At 37.9% G+C, this 15,657-nt stretch overlaps 1 protein-coding gene across 3 annotated transcripts in view; it reads right to left on the bottom strand.

Moving 5' to 3' along the window:
• Positions 1-960: 960 nt before the first annotated feature.
• SHQ1 (SHQ1, H/ACA ribonucleoprotein assembly factor) overlaps positions 961-15,657 on the bottom strand; it is a 105,497-nt gene continuing 90,800 nt past the window's right edge. Inside the window, exon 8 of one of the 3 annotated variants that reach the window (XM_077128694.1) lies at positions 961-3,195. In XM_077128694.1, the coding sequence (XP_076984809.1) occupies positions 2,652-3,195 (544 nt within the window). In that variant the 3' untranslated portion in view covers positions 961-2,651. The remainder of the gene's footprint in view (positions 3,196-15,657) is intronic. The other 2 variants (XM_077128693.1, XM_077128692.1) reach the window with 2 other exon arrangements.

Genomic DNA, 15,657 nt, shown 5'->3' with positions numbered 1-15,657 from the left:
AAAGATAATTCAATGCAGAAAGATAGTCTTTTCAACAAGTGGAACTAGAACTGAACATCTATAGGAAAAAGAAAATAGCTCTCAACCCATACCTCACATTGCCTTAAAAATTAACTCAAGGTTGGGCGGGCCACGGTGGCTCAGCAGGCAGAGTTCTTGCCTGCCATGCTGGAGACAGGGGTTTGAGTCCCTAAAACTAGAACTTCTAGAAGAAAAAGTAGGGGAAAAGGGTGCACAGGTGATTCAGTGGTAGAATGCTCCCTTTCTGTGAGGGAGACCCAAGTTCAATTCCTGGACCATGCACCCCCCCCCCCCCAAAAAAATAAACAAATAAAAATAGGGAAAAAACCTTGATGACCTTGGATTAGGTAAAGATTTATAAGCTACAACACCAAAATCATAATCCATAAAACAAAAAGCTGATAAATTGGATTTTATCAAATTAAAAAACTTCTGCTCTTTGAAAAAGACTGTTATGAGAATGAAAAAAACAAGCCACAGGGTGGGAGAAAATATTTGCAAGGAATTCAAAATTCAAAAAGAACTCTCAAAACACAACAATAAGAACACAACCAACCCAGTTTAAAAAATGGGCAAATGATTAAAACAGACACTTTATCAAAGATATATGGATGACAGGTAAGCATATTAAAAAATGCTCAAAAACATTAACAGTTTTAGGGAAATGCAAGTTAAAACCATGAGATACTCCTCCATACTTTTTAAATGGTGAAAATTCAAAAGACTGATCACATCAAGTGATGACAAGAATGTAAAGGAACTGGGACTCTCATAAACGACTGGACAGAAGGTAAAATGATACAGCCACTTTGGAAAACAGTTTGGCAGTTGCTTAAAGTTAGCATACACCTACCATACAACTCAGTCGTTCCACTCCTAGACATTTATTTACCTAAGAACAATGAAATAAAAATCCATAAAAAATATGCACACATATGACAACAGTTTTATTTGTAATAGCCCCAAACTGGAAACAACATAAATCCCATCAACTGGTGAACAGATAAATCTATTCAATGAACTACCCAGCAATAATAAAACAGCAGCAAACTCTTTTTTTCTTTTTTAGCTTTTTTTAAATTTTTTTAACTTTTTTATTAATTAAAAAAAATTAACAAACAAAACACTAAGATATCATTCCATTCTACATATACAATCAGTAATTCTTAATATCATCACATAGTTGCATATTCATCATTTCTTAGAACATTTGCATCGATTTAGAAAAAGAAATAAAAAGACAACAGAAAAAGAAGTAAAACGATAACAGAGAAAAAAAAAGATTATACATACCATACCCCTTACCCCTCGTTTTCATTTATCACTAACATTTCAAACTAAATTTATTTTAACATTTGTTCCCACTATTATTTATTTTTATTCCATTTGTTCTACTCTTCTGTTGATACAGTAGCTAAAAGGAGCATCAGACACAAGGTTTTCACATTCACAGAGTCTCATTGTGAAAGCTATATCATTGTTCAATCATCATCAAGAAACATGGCTACTGGAACACAGCTCCACATTTTCAGGCAGTTCCCTCCAGCCTCTCCACTACATCTTGAACAACAAGGCGATATCTACTTAATGCATAAGAATAACCTCCAGGATAACCTCTCAACTCTGGAATCTCTCAGCCATTGACACTTAGTCTCATTTCACTCTTCCCCCTTTGGTCAAGAAGGTTCTCTCAATCCCTTGATATTAATTCTCAGCTCATTCTAGGGTTTTTCTCAGTCCCTTGATGCTGAGTCTCAGCTCATTCCAGGATCTCTGTCCCACGTTGCCAGGAAGGTCCACATCCCTGGGAGTCATGTCCCACGCAGAGAGGGGGAGGGTGGTGAGACTGCTCATCATGTTGGCTGGAGAGAGAGGCCACATCTGAGCAACAAAAGAGGCTCTCTTGGGGGTGACTCTTGGGCCTAAATTTTAAGTAGACTTGACCTATCCTTTGTGGGGTTAAGTTTCATATGAACAAACCCCAAGACTGGGGGAGCAGCAAACTCTTGATATATGCTATCATATGGGTGAATCTCAAAATAATTATACCAAGTGAAATAAGTCTTACAAAAAAGGGTATATATTACATGATTCAATTTATATAAAATTCTAGGAAATGCAGATTAATATATAGTGACAGAAAGCAGATAAGTGGATGCCTGGGGAATGGGAGTGAGTGGCATGTGGGCAGGGCAGAGAGAAGTTGACAAAGGGGCAGAGGTTCACTTGGGGATCATGGATATGTGCATTATCCAGCCTGCGGTGATGGTTTCACAGGTGTATACACAGGTCAGCACTTAGCAAGTTGTACACTTTAAATATGTGCTGTTTAGTGCCTGTCAGGCATATCTCAGTAAAGCTACTAAAAATATAAATAGACTCTACATTCTAGAGATTCTGGCAGTAGAACTCTCATTTTCATCTTCAAGCATTAATTGCACTTTGGAAAAAATACTTCCGAATTTTACCTTTTTTTAAGTTGCAATATGGAAAAATAAAAGATATCAACCTTAGTGCACTAAAAACAATGTTGTATGTACTTAAAAAAAAAAAGTACAAAGTGAAAATGATGAATTTGAACCCAGTAAATGAAACCAAGCCCGAAAGCGAATAAAATCACACCGAGTCAATTACTTGGTATCTGCTGGCAGGTTGCCTCTGTCCTGTATGTTGCTCTGGTTTCCAGAAGCAGAGCCCTCGGGTTCGGAAATCTTGATCACAGTCTTCAGTTGTTCTCCAAGCTCCTCTATCAGAGGCCGAGACCTTCCAGGGGCTGGTGATGGGGCAAGTGGTCTTTCTTGACTAACATCAGACTTCAGGATGGCTGGCTTTCTGCACACCTCACCATCATCAATAAGCAGGGCTCTAATTTGTTTTACAAGGGGATCTTGCAAAGAATTTACTGTCTCAGATTTCCTATCTTTGAGCTCATCTTCTGAATCTGAGTCTTGGGTCCCAGAGGATGAGGTGCTTTCTGATTCCTCTGAATCACTTGTCTCCGAACTAGAGTGAGGTGTCTGTTGCCTGCAGGTTGAATGGGCTGCTTTAGATGCACTTTCCTCCTCCTGGACAAGAAGTGCAGCTGCTTCCAATTCTTCCAGTTCCAGTCCCAGCTGGGCCTTGGTAAGGGAGACTTTCTTTAAGGCTTCTGCAAGAGCTGCCAACTTTTTGGACCTTGAAAAACATTTTAACAAGAAATATTAGAACTATCCATTAAATGGCTCAGGGACAAAAGAGTTTACAACTTAAAGGACAGTCCAATGTTCACTTCACATGGTACACCAGAATAAATTGCAAAATGGAGCAAAGCTGTACATGTAAAAGATGAAAGTATTAAAGTATTATGAGGAAATATGGGAAAATTCCTTTATTACTCTAGAATGAGGAATACTTTTCCAACAATGACTCAGAATTCAGAAGCCATAAAAGACTGATAAATTCAACTAAATAAAAACTAACAACTTCTAAAGGACAAATAAACTATTAGAAGCAAACTTAAAAGATAAATGTAAAATTAGGAAAAATATTAGCAACTCATGTTGCAAACCCAGGCCTATCAGAGGAACCTAAAAGAGTTCCTAAAATGGATTAAAAAAATAATCCAACAGAAAAATGGGAAGAAGATACAAGCAGACAATTCCCACAAAAGGAAACACAAATGGCTCTCAAATATATGAAAGATGTCCAACTTCGGTCAAATAAGAGGAATAGAAATTAAAATCATACTGAGATATTTTTCATTTATCACACTGGCAAAAAGCCAAACATCTGACAACACTGTGTTAGCAAGGCTTTGTGGAAGAGATAACACAGGTGTCGCCTCTGTGAAGGAGAATTTGGCAATAACTTTCAAAATTGAAAATGCACCCACCCTTGACCCAACAATCCCACTTCTGGAAATCTGACAAAAGTAGTACTTATGCAACACGATGAGGTACAAGGTTATGCACCACAGGGATGTTTTCTAATACCAAAAAATTGGAAACAACCAAGTGTCCATCACTATGGAGCTGGTTAAAAAGGTTATGGCACATGTACACAAAGGAAAAGTCTACAGCAGTGGAAGGAATGAAGCTCTCCACGGGCTAATTCAGATACACTGTTCTACAACACAAAAAAGATAATATGTGTATGTTACTTTTCAAGTTAAAAAAAAAGGAAAGAAAAAATCATATACGTTCCTTGCCTGCATATTTATCAAAAAAACACTGAAAAGCTACAGAAAGCGATTACTGACGGGTCTGGTATGGTGGGAACTAGAAAGATGTGGGATGATGGAGGATGATGTGAGAGGGCGATTCTTCACTGCGTATTGTTTTATTTCTAAAACCATGTGAGTGTAATACCTGTTCAAAAATGTAAATCATACCAAAAAAAAAAAAAGTAAAAGAGCAATACGAGAGCAGCATGGTGTGTTTTTTCTTTTTATTGGGAAATCATTTCATGTTATTTTAGTGGGGTATTTTTCTCTGAATTACCTGCTAGATTTACAACATTACATTGTATTGAATAAGTATACTTTTTCATTAACTTGAATGCATTGAGATTTGTTTTGTTTTGTTTCTTTCCAAAGAAGTAATATAAAGCATACTGCAGTTCTTCAAAGATTGTTTTTCTACTATTCTACAGAGGAAAGTTTCCTGATGTGACAACTGAACAAAAGGTGGCACTGAGAGAAAATAGTAAGCATGCTGACATGTCTTCCCTTTTTCCCTAGCTCCAAGGATCAAATAAGGATATAAAATGTTTAGTGGCTTTGAGACAAACTGGATGAGTGCGTACACGAGATAAATTCTCATCTGCAAAAGGGCCGACACAGTCCATCCCATAATGCTAAGAAAATGAGGGTTCACTTTAATAAGGCTGACTTGAACACATGGTACAATGGGAACTGCTAAACAAAGGTGGCATTTTTTTCATCTAAGTGCCTAGATGTAAAGAGACCCTTTTTTTCTTAAAACATTTAGAGTAGCAGTGCCCTCTGCATAGGACTGCATCCTCCCTGCTACCCTGCACAGGGGGAATCCAGACCACAGAGGCACCACGGCACTCAGTGTCCAGGCAGGCCGGAGACACGGCGGGGCGAATCGGCCCAGGGCAGCAGCCACCGGTGATGGCTTAACTTCCTCTTAAGTGAGAAAAATCTTGAGTCCTCTTAAGTGAGAAAAATCTTGAGCTTCACTATGGGAATTTCCAGAGAGCTTAGAAAAGGAGAGGTGGGGCTAGGGCAGAGGAAAACTAAAGAATGACCAGCTGGAGTCAATTAACAATTTGCCATAGGGCTGCAAACCCTGGTAGAATTTTTATCAGTTGGAGACATTTTAAAAAGCATAACTACGGCATAAGATGGCTGTAATATCACTTGCCCTCAGGTCCAAGACAGTCGTAGACAATGTCCACCTATATTTTGAAACCTTCACTACCAATGGCAAAGGATACGGCTAGGGTTGGTGGTCTAGGAACTAGGTTGACCATCCGGCTTCATCAGTGCAGGGGTATCCTTTTTGGGTAAGTACATGCAGCTTTAAAGGATAAAGAGTGATAAATTTGGAAAGAAGGTAATGCCTCTTTATAATAATATTAGGAATAAAATTTTTAAATAAAAGCTTTCACCTCAATGACCATACTTCTCACATTTTTAATAGTCATGACAAATACTCCCGTTAATATACGGAGGTAGATGTTTCACAACCATCATTGCAATTATGCCTAACAACAACCCTGTGAATCGGTTTCATTGTTATCCCCACTTCACAGAAGAGGAAACAGAAGCCCGGGCAGATGGAGAGATATGCTGAAGTTCACCCAACTAGCAAGTGGCAATCTAATATAGAAACCCACCTCTAGACACCAGTGCTGTTTGGAACCCACCCTTGGGCCTCCCTTAAATATCCACACTCTTAAAAGTGCATTTCTTAAGACCACAGGCCTCATTCCTTCACAATGTGAGCTTTACTCAACATCTTCCAAATAAACAAGTTCTGCCTTGCACAAGTCCCAGAATTCTCCAAAGGAGCACTAGTAGCCAATCTCTTTAACTTAGCAACCTTCAATGAAGTATATAAGTAAGCTTTTATTATAGGTTAGGATGGGAGGAAAATTTTTAAATTATTTTTGTGAATACTATCGAATTATTAGATATCATATATAATGATATCAATTATCAAGTTGAAACCACTTGGATCTTTTGTTATTGTCTATTATAAAAATATTATATCCCAACTTTCTTTTCAGAAAGCAAACATACACAAGGTGGGACTTAAAAAAAAAAAAAAAACCCCAGATAGTCCAAGTCCTCTGAGACCAGAAAGTGGTGAGGAGAAGCCTGAGTCACGAGGCCCAAACAGCAGCTCATGCCTGTACCAGCTGATGTGAATTTTTACCTTTCAGGAACAAGTTCATTTTTCACTTTTTAGCATTACAGTATGTTTAAAGTGACCAATTTATATAAGAAATGTAAAAAATTAATTATATGTTCATTTTTGATCCTTATTCATTGCATTCACTCCAAGTTCATTCTTATTATTCTACTTTTACTGCCTGAAGTTGGCTAGTTTCCTAAATTAATATTAAAGTTCTGATATAAACCTAAAGTTTATATATGAGAAGCATTCTGAAGTCTTTCTCCACAAAATGCAAGGAGAAAAAGTGCTTAAAATTCTTAAAATATCATTGGTGTAGAATGGGACCCATCAGTCTGAGGAATGAAAGTTGGGTTTGTCTTTACCCAGTTATTTTGCCAGTTACTGTTCACAAAAAAGGAAATCATTCCTTTGGGGGAGGGGGGTGGAAATCAAACTATGAAAAAGTAGTCTTTTTGTTCTTGCAATCACTGGTACAGTTAGATTTGGTTCTACAACTGCCACTCCTTGTAAATTCTAGAATCTACCTCTGCAATGGCCATACCATTTCCGAAAACACCTCATTTAAGGTAGTTAGTGGTTTACCACTGTCATACTCAAAACAGACCAGGCTAGTTCATGTCAAAAGCCTTGCCAAATACCATTAGTTAACTACAACGCTTTAAAAAAAAAAAACAACAAAACAGGTATATTTTGATATACTCAAAGAAGAGATAACACTGAATTAGTAGCTGTAGTTATAGATTATATCTAAGTGAAGAACACGTACCTGCTAAGGATATATTTATTACAGAGTGGAGAGAGGCAGGGCAATAGGATCATACTAATGTCGTATTTCAATAAAATTATACTCAAAACAGGTTTTTCTCACAAAACCCAATCCTACCATGTAACTTAAAAAAAAACTTTCATTCTATTTATATATGCAAGATAATATCCTATTTGGAGGATTTTTTAAAAATTAAAGTTCAATTTCTGATAAGTTAATGTAAATACAACTATCACGAGGGAGTTACAGTAACAGCCGAGAGTGCACACCTTTAACATGACTAAGCTTATAGAACAGTTTCTCAGTTATTTTATATTTGGTGACTGGGTTAAAAAAGAAAAAAAAAAAGGATCCGTAGCCTTATGAAATAGCCAAAACAAAGTGAAAAGGGAGCCCTGAAATATAGGGAAAAGTAAACTGGGTATAAATAGAAAGCATACATCCTATTTCTTGCTGTAGAGTTTTGTCTCAAACAATCAATCAACTTTTCAGCACTTGCTGCAATAGCTAGTCTACTATAAATCTTGTAGTAACTGACTAGGTTTCATTTCCTCTGTCAAAACCTGCTAACCTGTGAGGCAGAACATAATGACACTAGAGTCAGCAACTGATAATGTAAGACAGGATACCTGTGAAGCAATTCGAAAGCATTTCATACTGGATGATGGGGTGTACTAGCTACTAACTTAGCCTCTTACTTCCAAAGGACACTACACTTGTACACGCTATCTCAGGTTCTATCTGGGACCGACTAAACAGGGCATCAACTTTCTTTGAAAAGGGCACTGATGACAATGATATATGTTGCAAAGAACCAGTGCCAAAGTTCAGGATCCTCTGTCTAAAATGTATTTATGTAGCTTAATCTAAAAGTTAATGATGAGCTTTAAGAAGTTGCTAGTGAAACTATCTTGAATCTTCTCTGAAGAGCAGCCATGAAAAACAAATACCAACTAATGCACAGATGAAGACCGAATTGTCTGCTGTTATTCTTTAAAAATGAAAACCATTTCTAGCTAGGTCATTAAAAGAGAAGTTATCTCTTTGAGTAAAAAACTACAACATTCATATGGTAAGACTGCAAGATAAGAATTATTTAGGCATATTCAGTTTGGACCAGTGAAAATTACTTTTTTCATTGTCCATGAAATGTCTAATTCATGGACAGCTAGAATAATTTTCTGACTGCTTCCTATAACAGAAAAAAAAAAAAAGATCATCATTAATGTTGGGTAATTAAGACCAGGAAAACAAAAGGTCACTTAAAGTAAATTGACTTAAAATGAAGATCAAAATTTTGAAGTAAACAGTGATACAAAGGTTAAGACAACAACTTGAAACAAAACTACATGCTACAAAAATAAGTTTATATTGTTTATGAAATAACATTTTAGGTTACAGCAACTATACACTAATTCTCAAATAAAGAATGAACCAAACCGTACTTGTAACTATACTAAAAAAATTATATTATAGCACTATGACATTCATCGCTTCACACTGGGCTTTTATAGCAGAATCATAGAAGACAATTTTTGCAGGAAATAATCAAGGGCATTATCAGTTTTCTCAAGGATCTCTTAGTCATGTAATGGTCCAGTCAATCCTCTGATATTCAAAATAAGGACTTTTTCTTAATGTCATTATTATTATAGGATATTCTCCTTAAATTGTTAATTGATCTTACTCTTTGAGGCTCATTGTCAGTAGTTGTGATTTGAGCATAGTTTCCATTTTAATTCCATTTCCTTCACAAAATTCTTTACCTTTTGCTCAATTTGCAATTATACTTTGCAATTTATTTCTACTGTACAATATCAATGTTCAACAAGAGGTCAAACAACAAAAATTGCAGGTTGGGGGTGGGAAAGATGCTAGGATGGAAATGATATGCTAGAACAGGGACCACATTTATTAGGAAGTTTGACCATCAGTGAATATTTCTGCCTTTAGATTACCATCGCTTCCCTTTGGAACTTTGTCAGTGCAGACACTCAGTGACTATGCAGAAATAAGGGTCCCCTGCATAACACATACAGGTAATTGTACTAGATTAGATCCACTGGAAGTTTACTCTTGCAGGGAGCACAGCAATCATCTATTCCAATCCTTTCATTTTATAAATGAAGTTGTTATGATTGGCTGCTTTGATGTAGCTTCTAAGCTTGTGTGTCTTAACTGGAAGATTTTGAGTTGAATCCTAATCCCCAAATTTCCAAGCTTAAAGAGCTGTTCTCTCTCTGTTTTACCAGAGCAGTTGTTATGACAATAATAGAAATTATTTAATCTGTGAGAAAAACAGTAGAAAACTTCAAAGTTACTTAACTCTTTGAAGAAGTCAATTAGACTATGATATAATGAACTTAGGAAAAATACAAGCTAAGGCAAGTGAAGCTAGAAAACAAGTGATATCAAACTATTCTTCAAGAATACGATATTGACCATTTCACAGAAGTCCTTGGCAGAAAATAACCCCTGTCTTCTTGAAATATTATAAAGTATATACAATTAAAAAAATCATAAAATTAATCTATATCCTTTTTATGAAAATTAAGCCAATTATAAGTATTCTATAATTGGATTAATAAATGCTCACAGAGGGACAATTCCAACCATTTTATAATTATGCCAATGACTTGAAAAAAAAAGTTTATGGGCTCTAATCCTGAAGCAGAGAATAAAAATAAATATTCATTAGCTCACTGATATATATATATATTGGTTCACTGGCTATAGAATCCACCCGCCACTGCCCCAAAAGAGAGGATGAAAGTCAATCTTTAAATGCCCTTGAATAATAGAGCCAAATTATTTCAGAAACCACTACTTAGAAAACTCAACCACTTCTTGGTTACTGTGTAAAGGAACAAAGGTTCCCTGGCAGCATGTTAATAGTAACAGTTTCTCCAACCTGTGACAGGCTCAAAGTAACGTAAATGGGTTAACTCATTCAATACGCCCAGCTACCCTATGAGATGGGCACCATTATTATCCCTATTGGTACAATAAGGAAACTGAGACTCAGAGGCCCAAAGAAGTTAATTATCACAGAGAGACTACTCTAGAGGCCCCAAGCAGAACTGTTCTTCCTTATGTGTTAATATGTGTGTAAACTCACAGTTTCCTTTTGGTTCACAGCGATATAGAGAATCACACATTTGAATCTTCAAATGATGAACTACTGGGCAACATGTCTAAAAGTCTGTACCAAAAGCTCCTCTTCTGTACAGCAGAAGTGAAAGAAGCTGAGCTAAGGCAAGCTTCTTGAGAAAACAGTCTGCACACAAACATCCTCTCACACACATATGCACACATACACAGTTTTAGAGCAAGGAAAACGACTTCATGTTGAAAGAGAGAGAGAGAGACAGAGGGAAACAGCGAGCTAAGGCACTGCTAAAGACGGTAGAGCAAGCCTTTAGCTGAGGAGTGAAGGTCCGCCCTAAAGCTGGAGAAGCTGTCACTGCTTGGCCTCATCCCTGACATTCATCTGAAAAGCAGGAGGATGAGGGTGATAGAAAGGGTAAGAAAGGTACAATGTTCACAAAGAAATGTTTAAAAGAAATGCAATCCAAAACCCATTCTCTCCTCAAAATCGTTTCACATTCATTCTGGACAAACCAAATAATCTGAGATGGAAATATGAGCCTCATAAATTTGCCACATTTCCCAGTACAGCCCCTTTCCTGTCCCCCACAACAGCAGAACAGCTTTCACTGAAGTGTGCTTCATTGTAACTCCAAAAGCTGGTCTTCAGGGCTGATTTTAAAAACAGCCCCAAGAAACTCTGAATTGTGCAACTCGCAAGGTTTCCTTTCCATACTCACTGTTAGGGAATTCAAATCTGTGACCCACCCAGCAGTATGGAATGTACTTGTAGTTTCTTCCTGTTTTCAATTTCATTTACTTTTTTTTACTCCCACCTTTAATCATACCACCTCGTTTTACACACACACACACACACACACACACACACACACACACACACACGGAGAAAGGCTTTAACTAATTCCTGCTGCAAGACGGGAAAAATAAAGACTGAAACCTAATAGCTGGTTAGGTAAAACAAAACAAATGAACGAACACAACATTTGGAGGACAAAAAAAGGATATGGGACAACAGACGGACAGATCTTGTCAATTCATTTTCTTCTCTATTTGTTCCATGAAGCACAATACTTGGTTATGTTGGACTTGAACAATCCTGACAACCTCTCTACGTTTCCCCTGTAGGAAAAGGGTAGTACAACTTCATGATGGAGGTGTAGTACGGTGACCTATTAACTACAGGGATGAAATGGCTGGTGGGATTCAATTAAACTAAGTGGAGGTCAATAACCAAAATGGAGAATGTCACTGTGCAGGTGGGGACGAAAGGAGGGGAATGCTGAGACCGAGATCTTTAGAACTGATTAGAAATTCGAAGGCAGAGCATTCAAGCCCCTGATTCTACAAATGAAAAACCACCGCCCAAAATATCAATTGCAGCAAAGCACAAAAGAGTTTTCTTCATGTAATAAAATGAAAGGATGAGCTTGTTTCTAATTCCCTCTGAGCTTCAAATGCTATGGTCTACACTTCTACAATATGACCTTGATGCTCACCTGTTAAAAAATCTGCAGTGGCTTCCTGGAGCTCTCAGAATAAAGTCTAAATTCCCCACTGAGGACGAGGCTCTGACAGGGGAGTCACCCACTATTCCGGTCCAGTTCCCTGTGCTCCGGCGCCTCTGCCTTCTCTCTGTCTCCTGGGACACACTAACTCATTCTCGCCTCAAGGCCTTGGCATTTGTTGTTCCCTCTTGACGGAATACTCTTCTCCCAAATCTTCACATGCCTCCCCCACCCAGTCAGTACTCAGCTAAGATGCCACCCCAGAGAGCTCCTGTAAGAGCAGCTTATTTAGAGCAATGCCTCCCAAGCTGTTTCATACCATGGGACACACAGAACACATTTGCCTGGCATGACTGCAGGGGAAAAGTTGACCACGTTGGCCCATGTCCTACCTGTCATCCATGGGCTGAGAGGGACAATAGCTCCATTGATCTGTATCCCATTCGTGGTGCCATGGAATACTGGCCGGGACATTCTGCCCCTCACCCTCTGGGTTCTCATGTCAAGATTTACTAAGAGCTTGGTGTAACAGGACAGCTTGAGGTCTCAAGTGTAAGTCCTGGCTAAATTTTCAAATAGGTTTTTTGTCTCCACTTTCCCAACTTGAATGCAGAACAAAACTGACCACTTCCATTAAGATGAGGGTCAAAAGTTTTGAAAATTCCGAATATTCGTCCAAGCACTGTTAATTATGCACAATGAAACTTCTTCCTAAATGCATATCACGAAGGCATTTGTCAGCTAAACGAGAACCATTCTGTGGTTCCTTAATGCTAATACAGTTCTACAAAATGAATGAAAGTACTGTATAGCCTGCTCACTGGTTTGAGTTTTCTGGAATTACTAAGTGGCTGACATGTCACATAAGCTCTGGCTCTTTCATCGCTCACTCTGAACAATGGTTCATATGTTCCCTGAAGAGAGATGGGAACCTCTGCTTTCCTAGGGAGAGAGCAAGGAGAACATGATAGGGCACACGTACAGAGGAACAGTACAGATGGCTCCTCTGTATTTTCACAGCAAGAGAGAAGGAAGGGCCTAGCACAACCCTCAGTGGCCATCTCCTGGGGCAGAGCTCCTGGTCCTTCATGTATTCTTAGGTATATAAGCCCCTACCTTGCTGTGCCAATCAGTATAGCTCACAGATCTAGTCAGGGCAGCTTTTAACTCATCTCCTCTCTGTAGGGGAGCCAGGTTTAGGAGATTCACCCAAGGCATCACCCTTGCAGCCTTCTAGAATGTAGACACACTAGGTTCTGTTCTGGGTGGAGTGAGGATGGCTTGGTGGCCAGGGGTCCTGATGGCTGCGCCTTCAGATGGATCAGCAAAGGCAAAGAGGCAAGTGCTCAGAAAACAATCCCACTTATAATTTAGTTAAAACTCAACTCTCCTTGATTCCTAGCTCTTTACTCCTTATTCTTTATTACCAGCTTTAGGACTTAAAGATCTTATGCCAGTATGCCAGGAGATTTTTTTTCAAAGGTGCCCTCAACAAATCTTTTTAAAGAATTGATTTAAGAGTCAGAACCCTCACAGAAATAACACCGAATGACTGAAGCCACATGCAAAATAATGCATACTGCATATTCCAGTTATACAAAGTTCAAAAACTGGGAAAACCAATGGCTGGAGGGTGTCCGAAGTGAAGATGGTGGTTACGAGGTAGGGATTGTAACTGAGAGAGTGCAAGGAAGCATGGTTTCTTGATATGGGAGGCTTCATAAGGTGTTCTACCTTATGAAAATGCATTATTTGTGTATTTGTAATCTGTGCATACTTCAATAGAAATTAATGGAAAAATAATAAAAATAAAAAGGAATGCAAGTCCTGGAAAAGAAACTCCAGCTTCTGGCCGAAAGCGGGTGGCGGCACAGGAGAAAGAAGTATTGGGGGGGGCTGGGATCCCAGGGACAGCTCCAACTTCCCCTCAGCAAACCACCCAGACATCTACCACTACCACTACCACTATGCTGTTCATCTCTAACTTCTCTTTAAAAGGCATGGCATGTTCTACCAAACACAAAGGTAAATTCAAAACATGCCTAGAGAAAATCCATTAGTCATCTTTTTCAATGTGTATGCTGTAAACAGAAAGAGGTTTTCTTTGCAGAAATACAAATTTCACTGCTATAGAGGTTATTCCTGAAGTATTAGTTAAAACACTATCTGGATATAGGGTAAAGGATGATATGGTCTATATTTTAAAACTTCAACTTCTGTGTGAGACCAAAGGGAGAGATGTTGATTTGGTGCCAAATTTATACTTTGGGTATTGCATTATCTAAACACCGTAAGTACATGGAAACTTTTTTTTTTAATTTTATTTATTAAACATACCAACATACAAACACAAACATTCTTACCATATGACCATTCCATTCTACATATATAATCAGTAACTCACAATATCCTCACATAGTTATATATTCAATACATGGAATCTTGAATAGGAATGAGATCTTATTGGTTTGTCCAGGTTAGTGTGATGCCCCAATATATCCTAAAGTAATATGGGCAGTGAATAAAGAAGTATTTGCAAGGCCCCCATGGGGGACTGGGGAGAAAGGAAGAAATATTTAGCTTCCCCATTTGAAGAATTTTTTATATTCTTGCAAGCAGTAGGGACAACCAATTCAATAGGCTGAGTCCTTCATTTTGGAGTTGGCCCCTGTGAAACTTATTCCTGTAAAGGACAGGTTAGAACTACTTAAAATTAGGCCTGAGTCACCCCCAGAGAACTCTTTTGTTGCTCAGATGTGGCCTCTTTCTCTAAGCTGTCACAGCAAGTGAATTTACTGCCCTTCCCCTATGTGGGACATGACTCCCAGGGGTGTAAATCTCCCTGGCAATGTGGGACAGAAATCCTGGGATGATCTGGGACCTGGCATCAAGGTATTGAGAAAACCTTCTAGACCAAAAGGGGGAAGAGAGAATTGAGAAAAAATAAAGTGTCAGTGGCTGAGAGATTTCAAACAGAGTCAAGAGGTTATCCTGGAGGTTATTCTTAAGCATTATATAGATATTCCTTTTTAGTTTATGATGCAGTGGAGTGGCTGTGAGGGAAGTACCTGAAACTGTTGAGCTGTATTCCAGTAGCCTTAATTTTTGAAGATAATTGTATAAAGATACAGCTTTTATAATGTGACTGTGTGATTGCGAAAACCTTGTGTTTGATGCTCCTTTTATCCAGAGTATGGAAGATAAGTAAAAAAATATGGATAAAGAATAAATAAACAATAGGGGAGACAAAGGGTAAAATAAAACAGGTAGATGGAAATACTGGTGTTATTTCTTTTTTTCTTTTCTTGAGTGATGCAAATGTTCTAAACAATGATCATGGTGATGAATACACAACTATGTGATGATACTGTGAGCCACTGATTATACACCATGTATGGACTGTATGTGTATGAGGAGTTATCAATAAAAAAATTTTTTTTAAACAGTAAACTGAAAAAAAAAAAACCCTACAAAAACCACCATCTAGGTATCATTTCAAATAACTTTTTGAAGGCCTTTTTCCCCAGGACATTTGACTTACACACCAACCTTTGTACTTTTGGAACTAAGTATAAGATAAAAATTTCTATTAATATTGCTTTTAATACTGTCTCCAAGTCTCTAATACCTCATCTTATCTATAAAAAAAATCCGAAAACCACCAGAAATCTTTATACCACTTGTATGAACATTTTACTCAAAGTGAGCAATTTTATTTAATTTGTGTACTACAGAATACAGCTTATTTTGTCAGAACAGATAGCGTTTCTTCAAAATGAGCACAAGGGTTTATAAGACCTCATTATATGTCTGCAATTACAATTAAAATTTATACAATAACAAAAGAAACCCTTTTGCCTTGTGGTGGGGAGGGATGACTATATCGAGTTTT

Source organism: Tamandua tetradactyla, chromosome 15 (genome assembly GCF_023851605.1).
Source record: "Tamandua tetradactyla isolate mTamTet1 chromosome 15, mTamTet1.pri, whole genome shotgun sequence".
NCBI lineage: Eukaryota > Metazoa > Chordata > Mammalia > Pilosa > Myrmecophagidae > Tamandua > Tamandua tetradactyla.
Note: the sequence above shows the minus strand (reverse complement) of the source record. Positions and strands in the feature narration are given on the sequence as shown.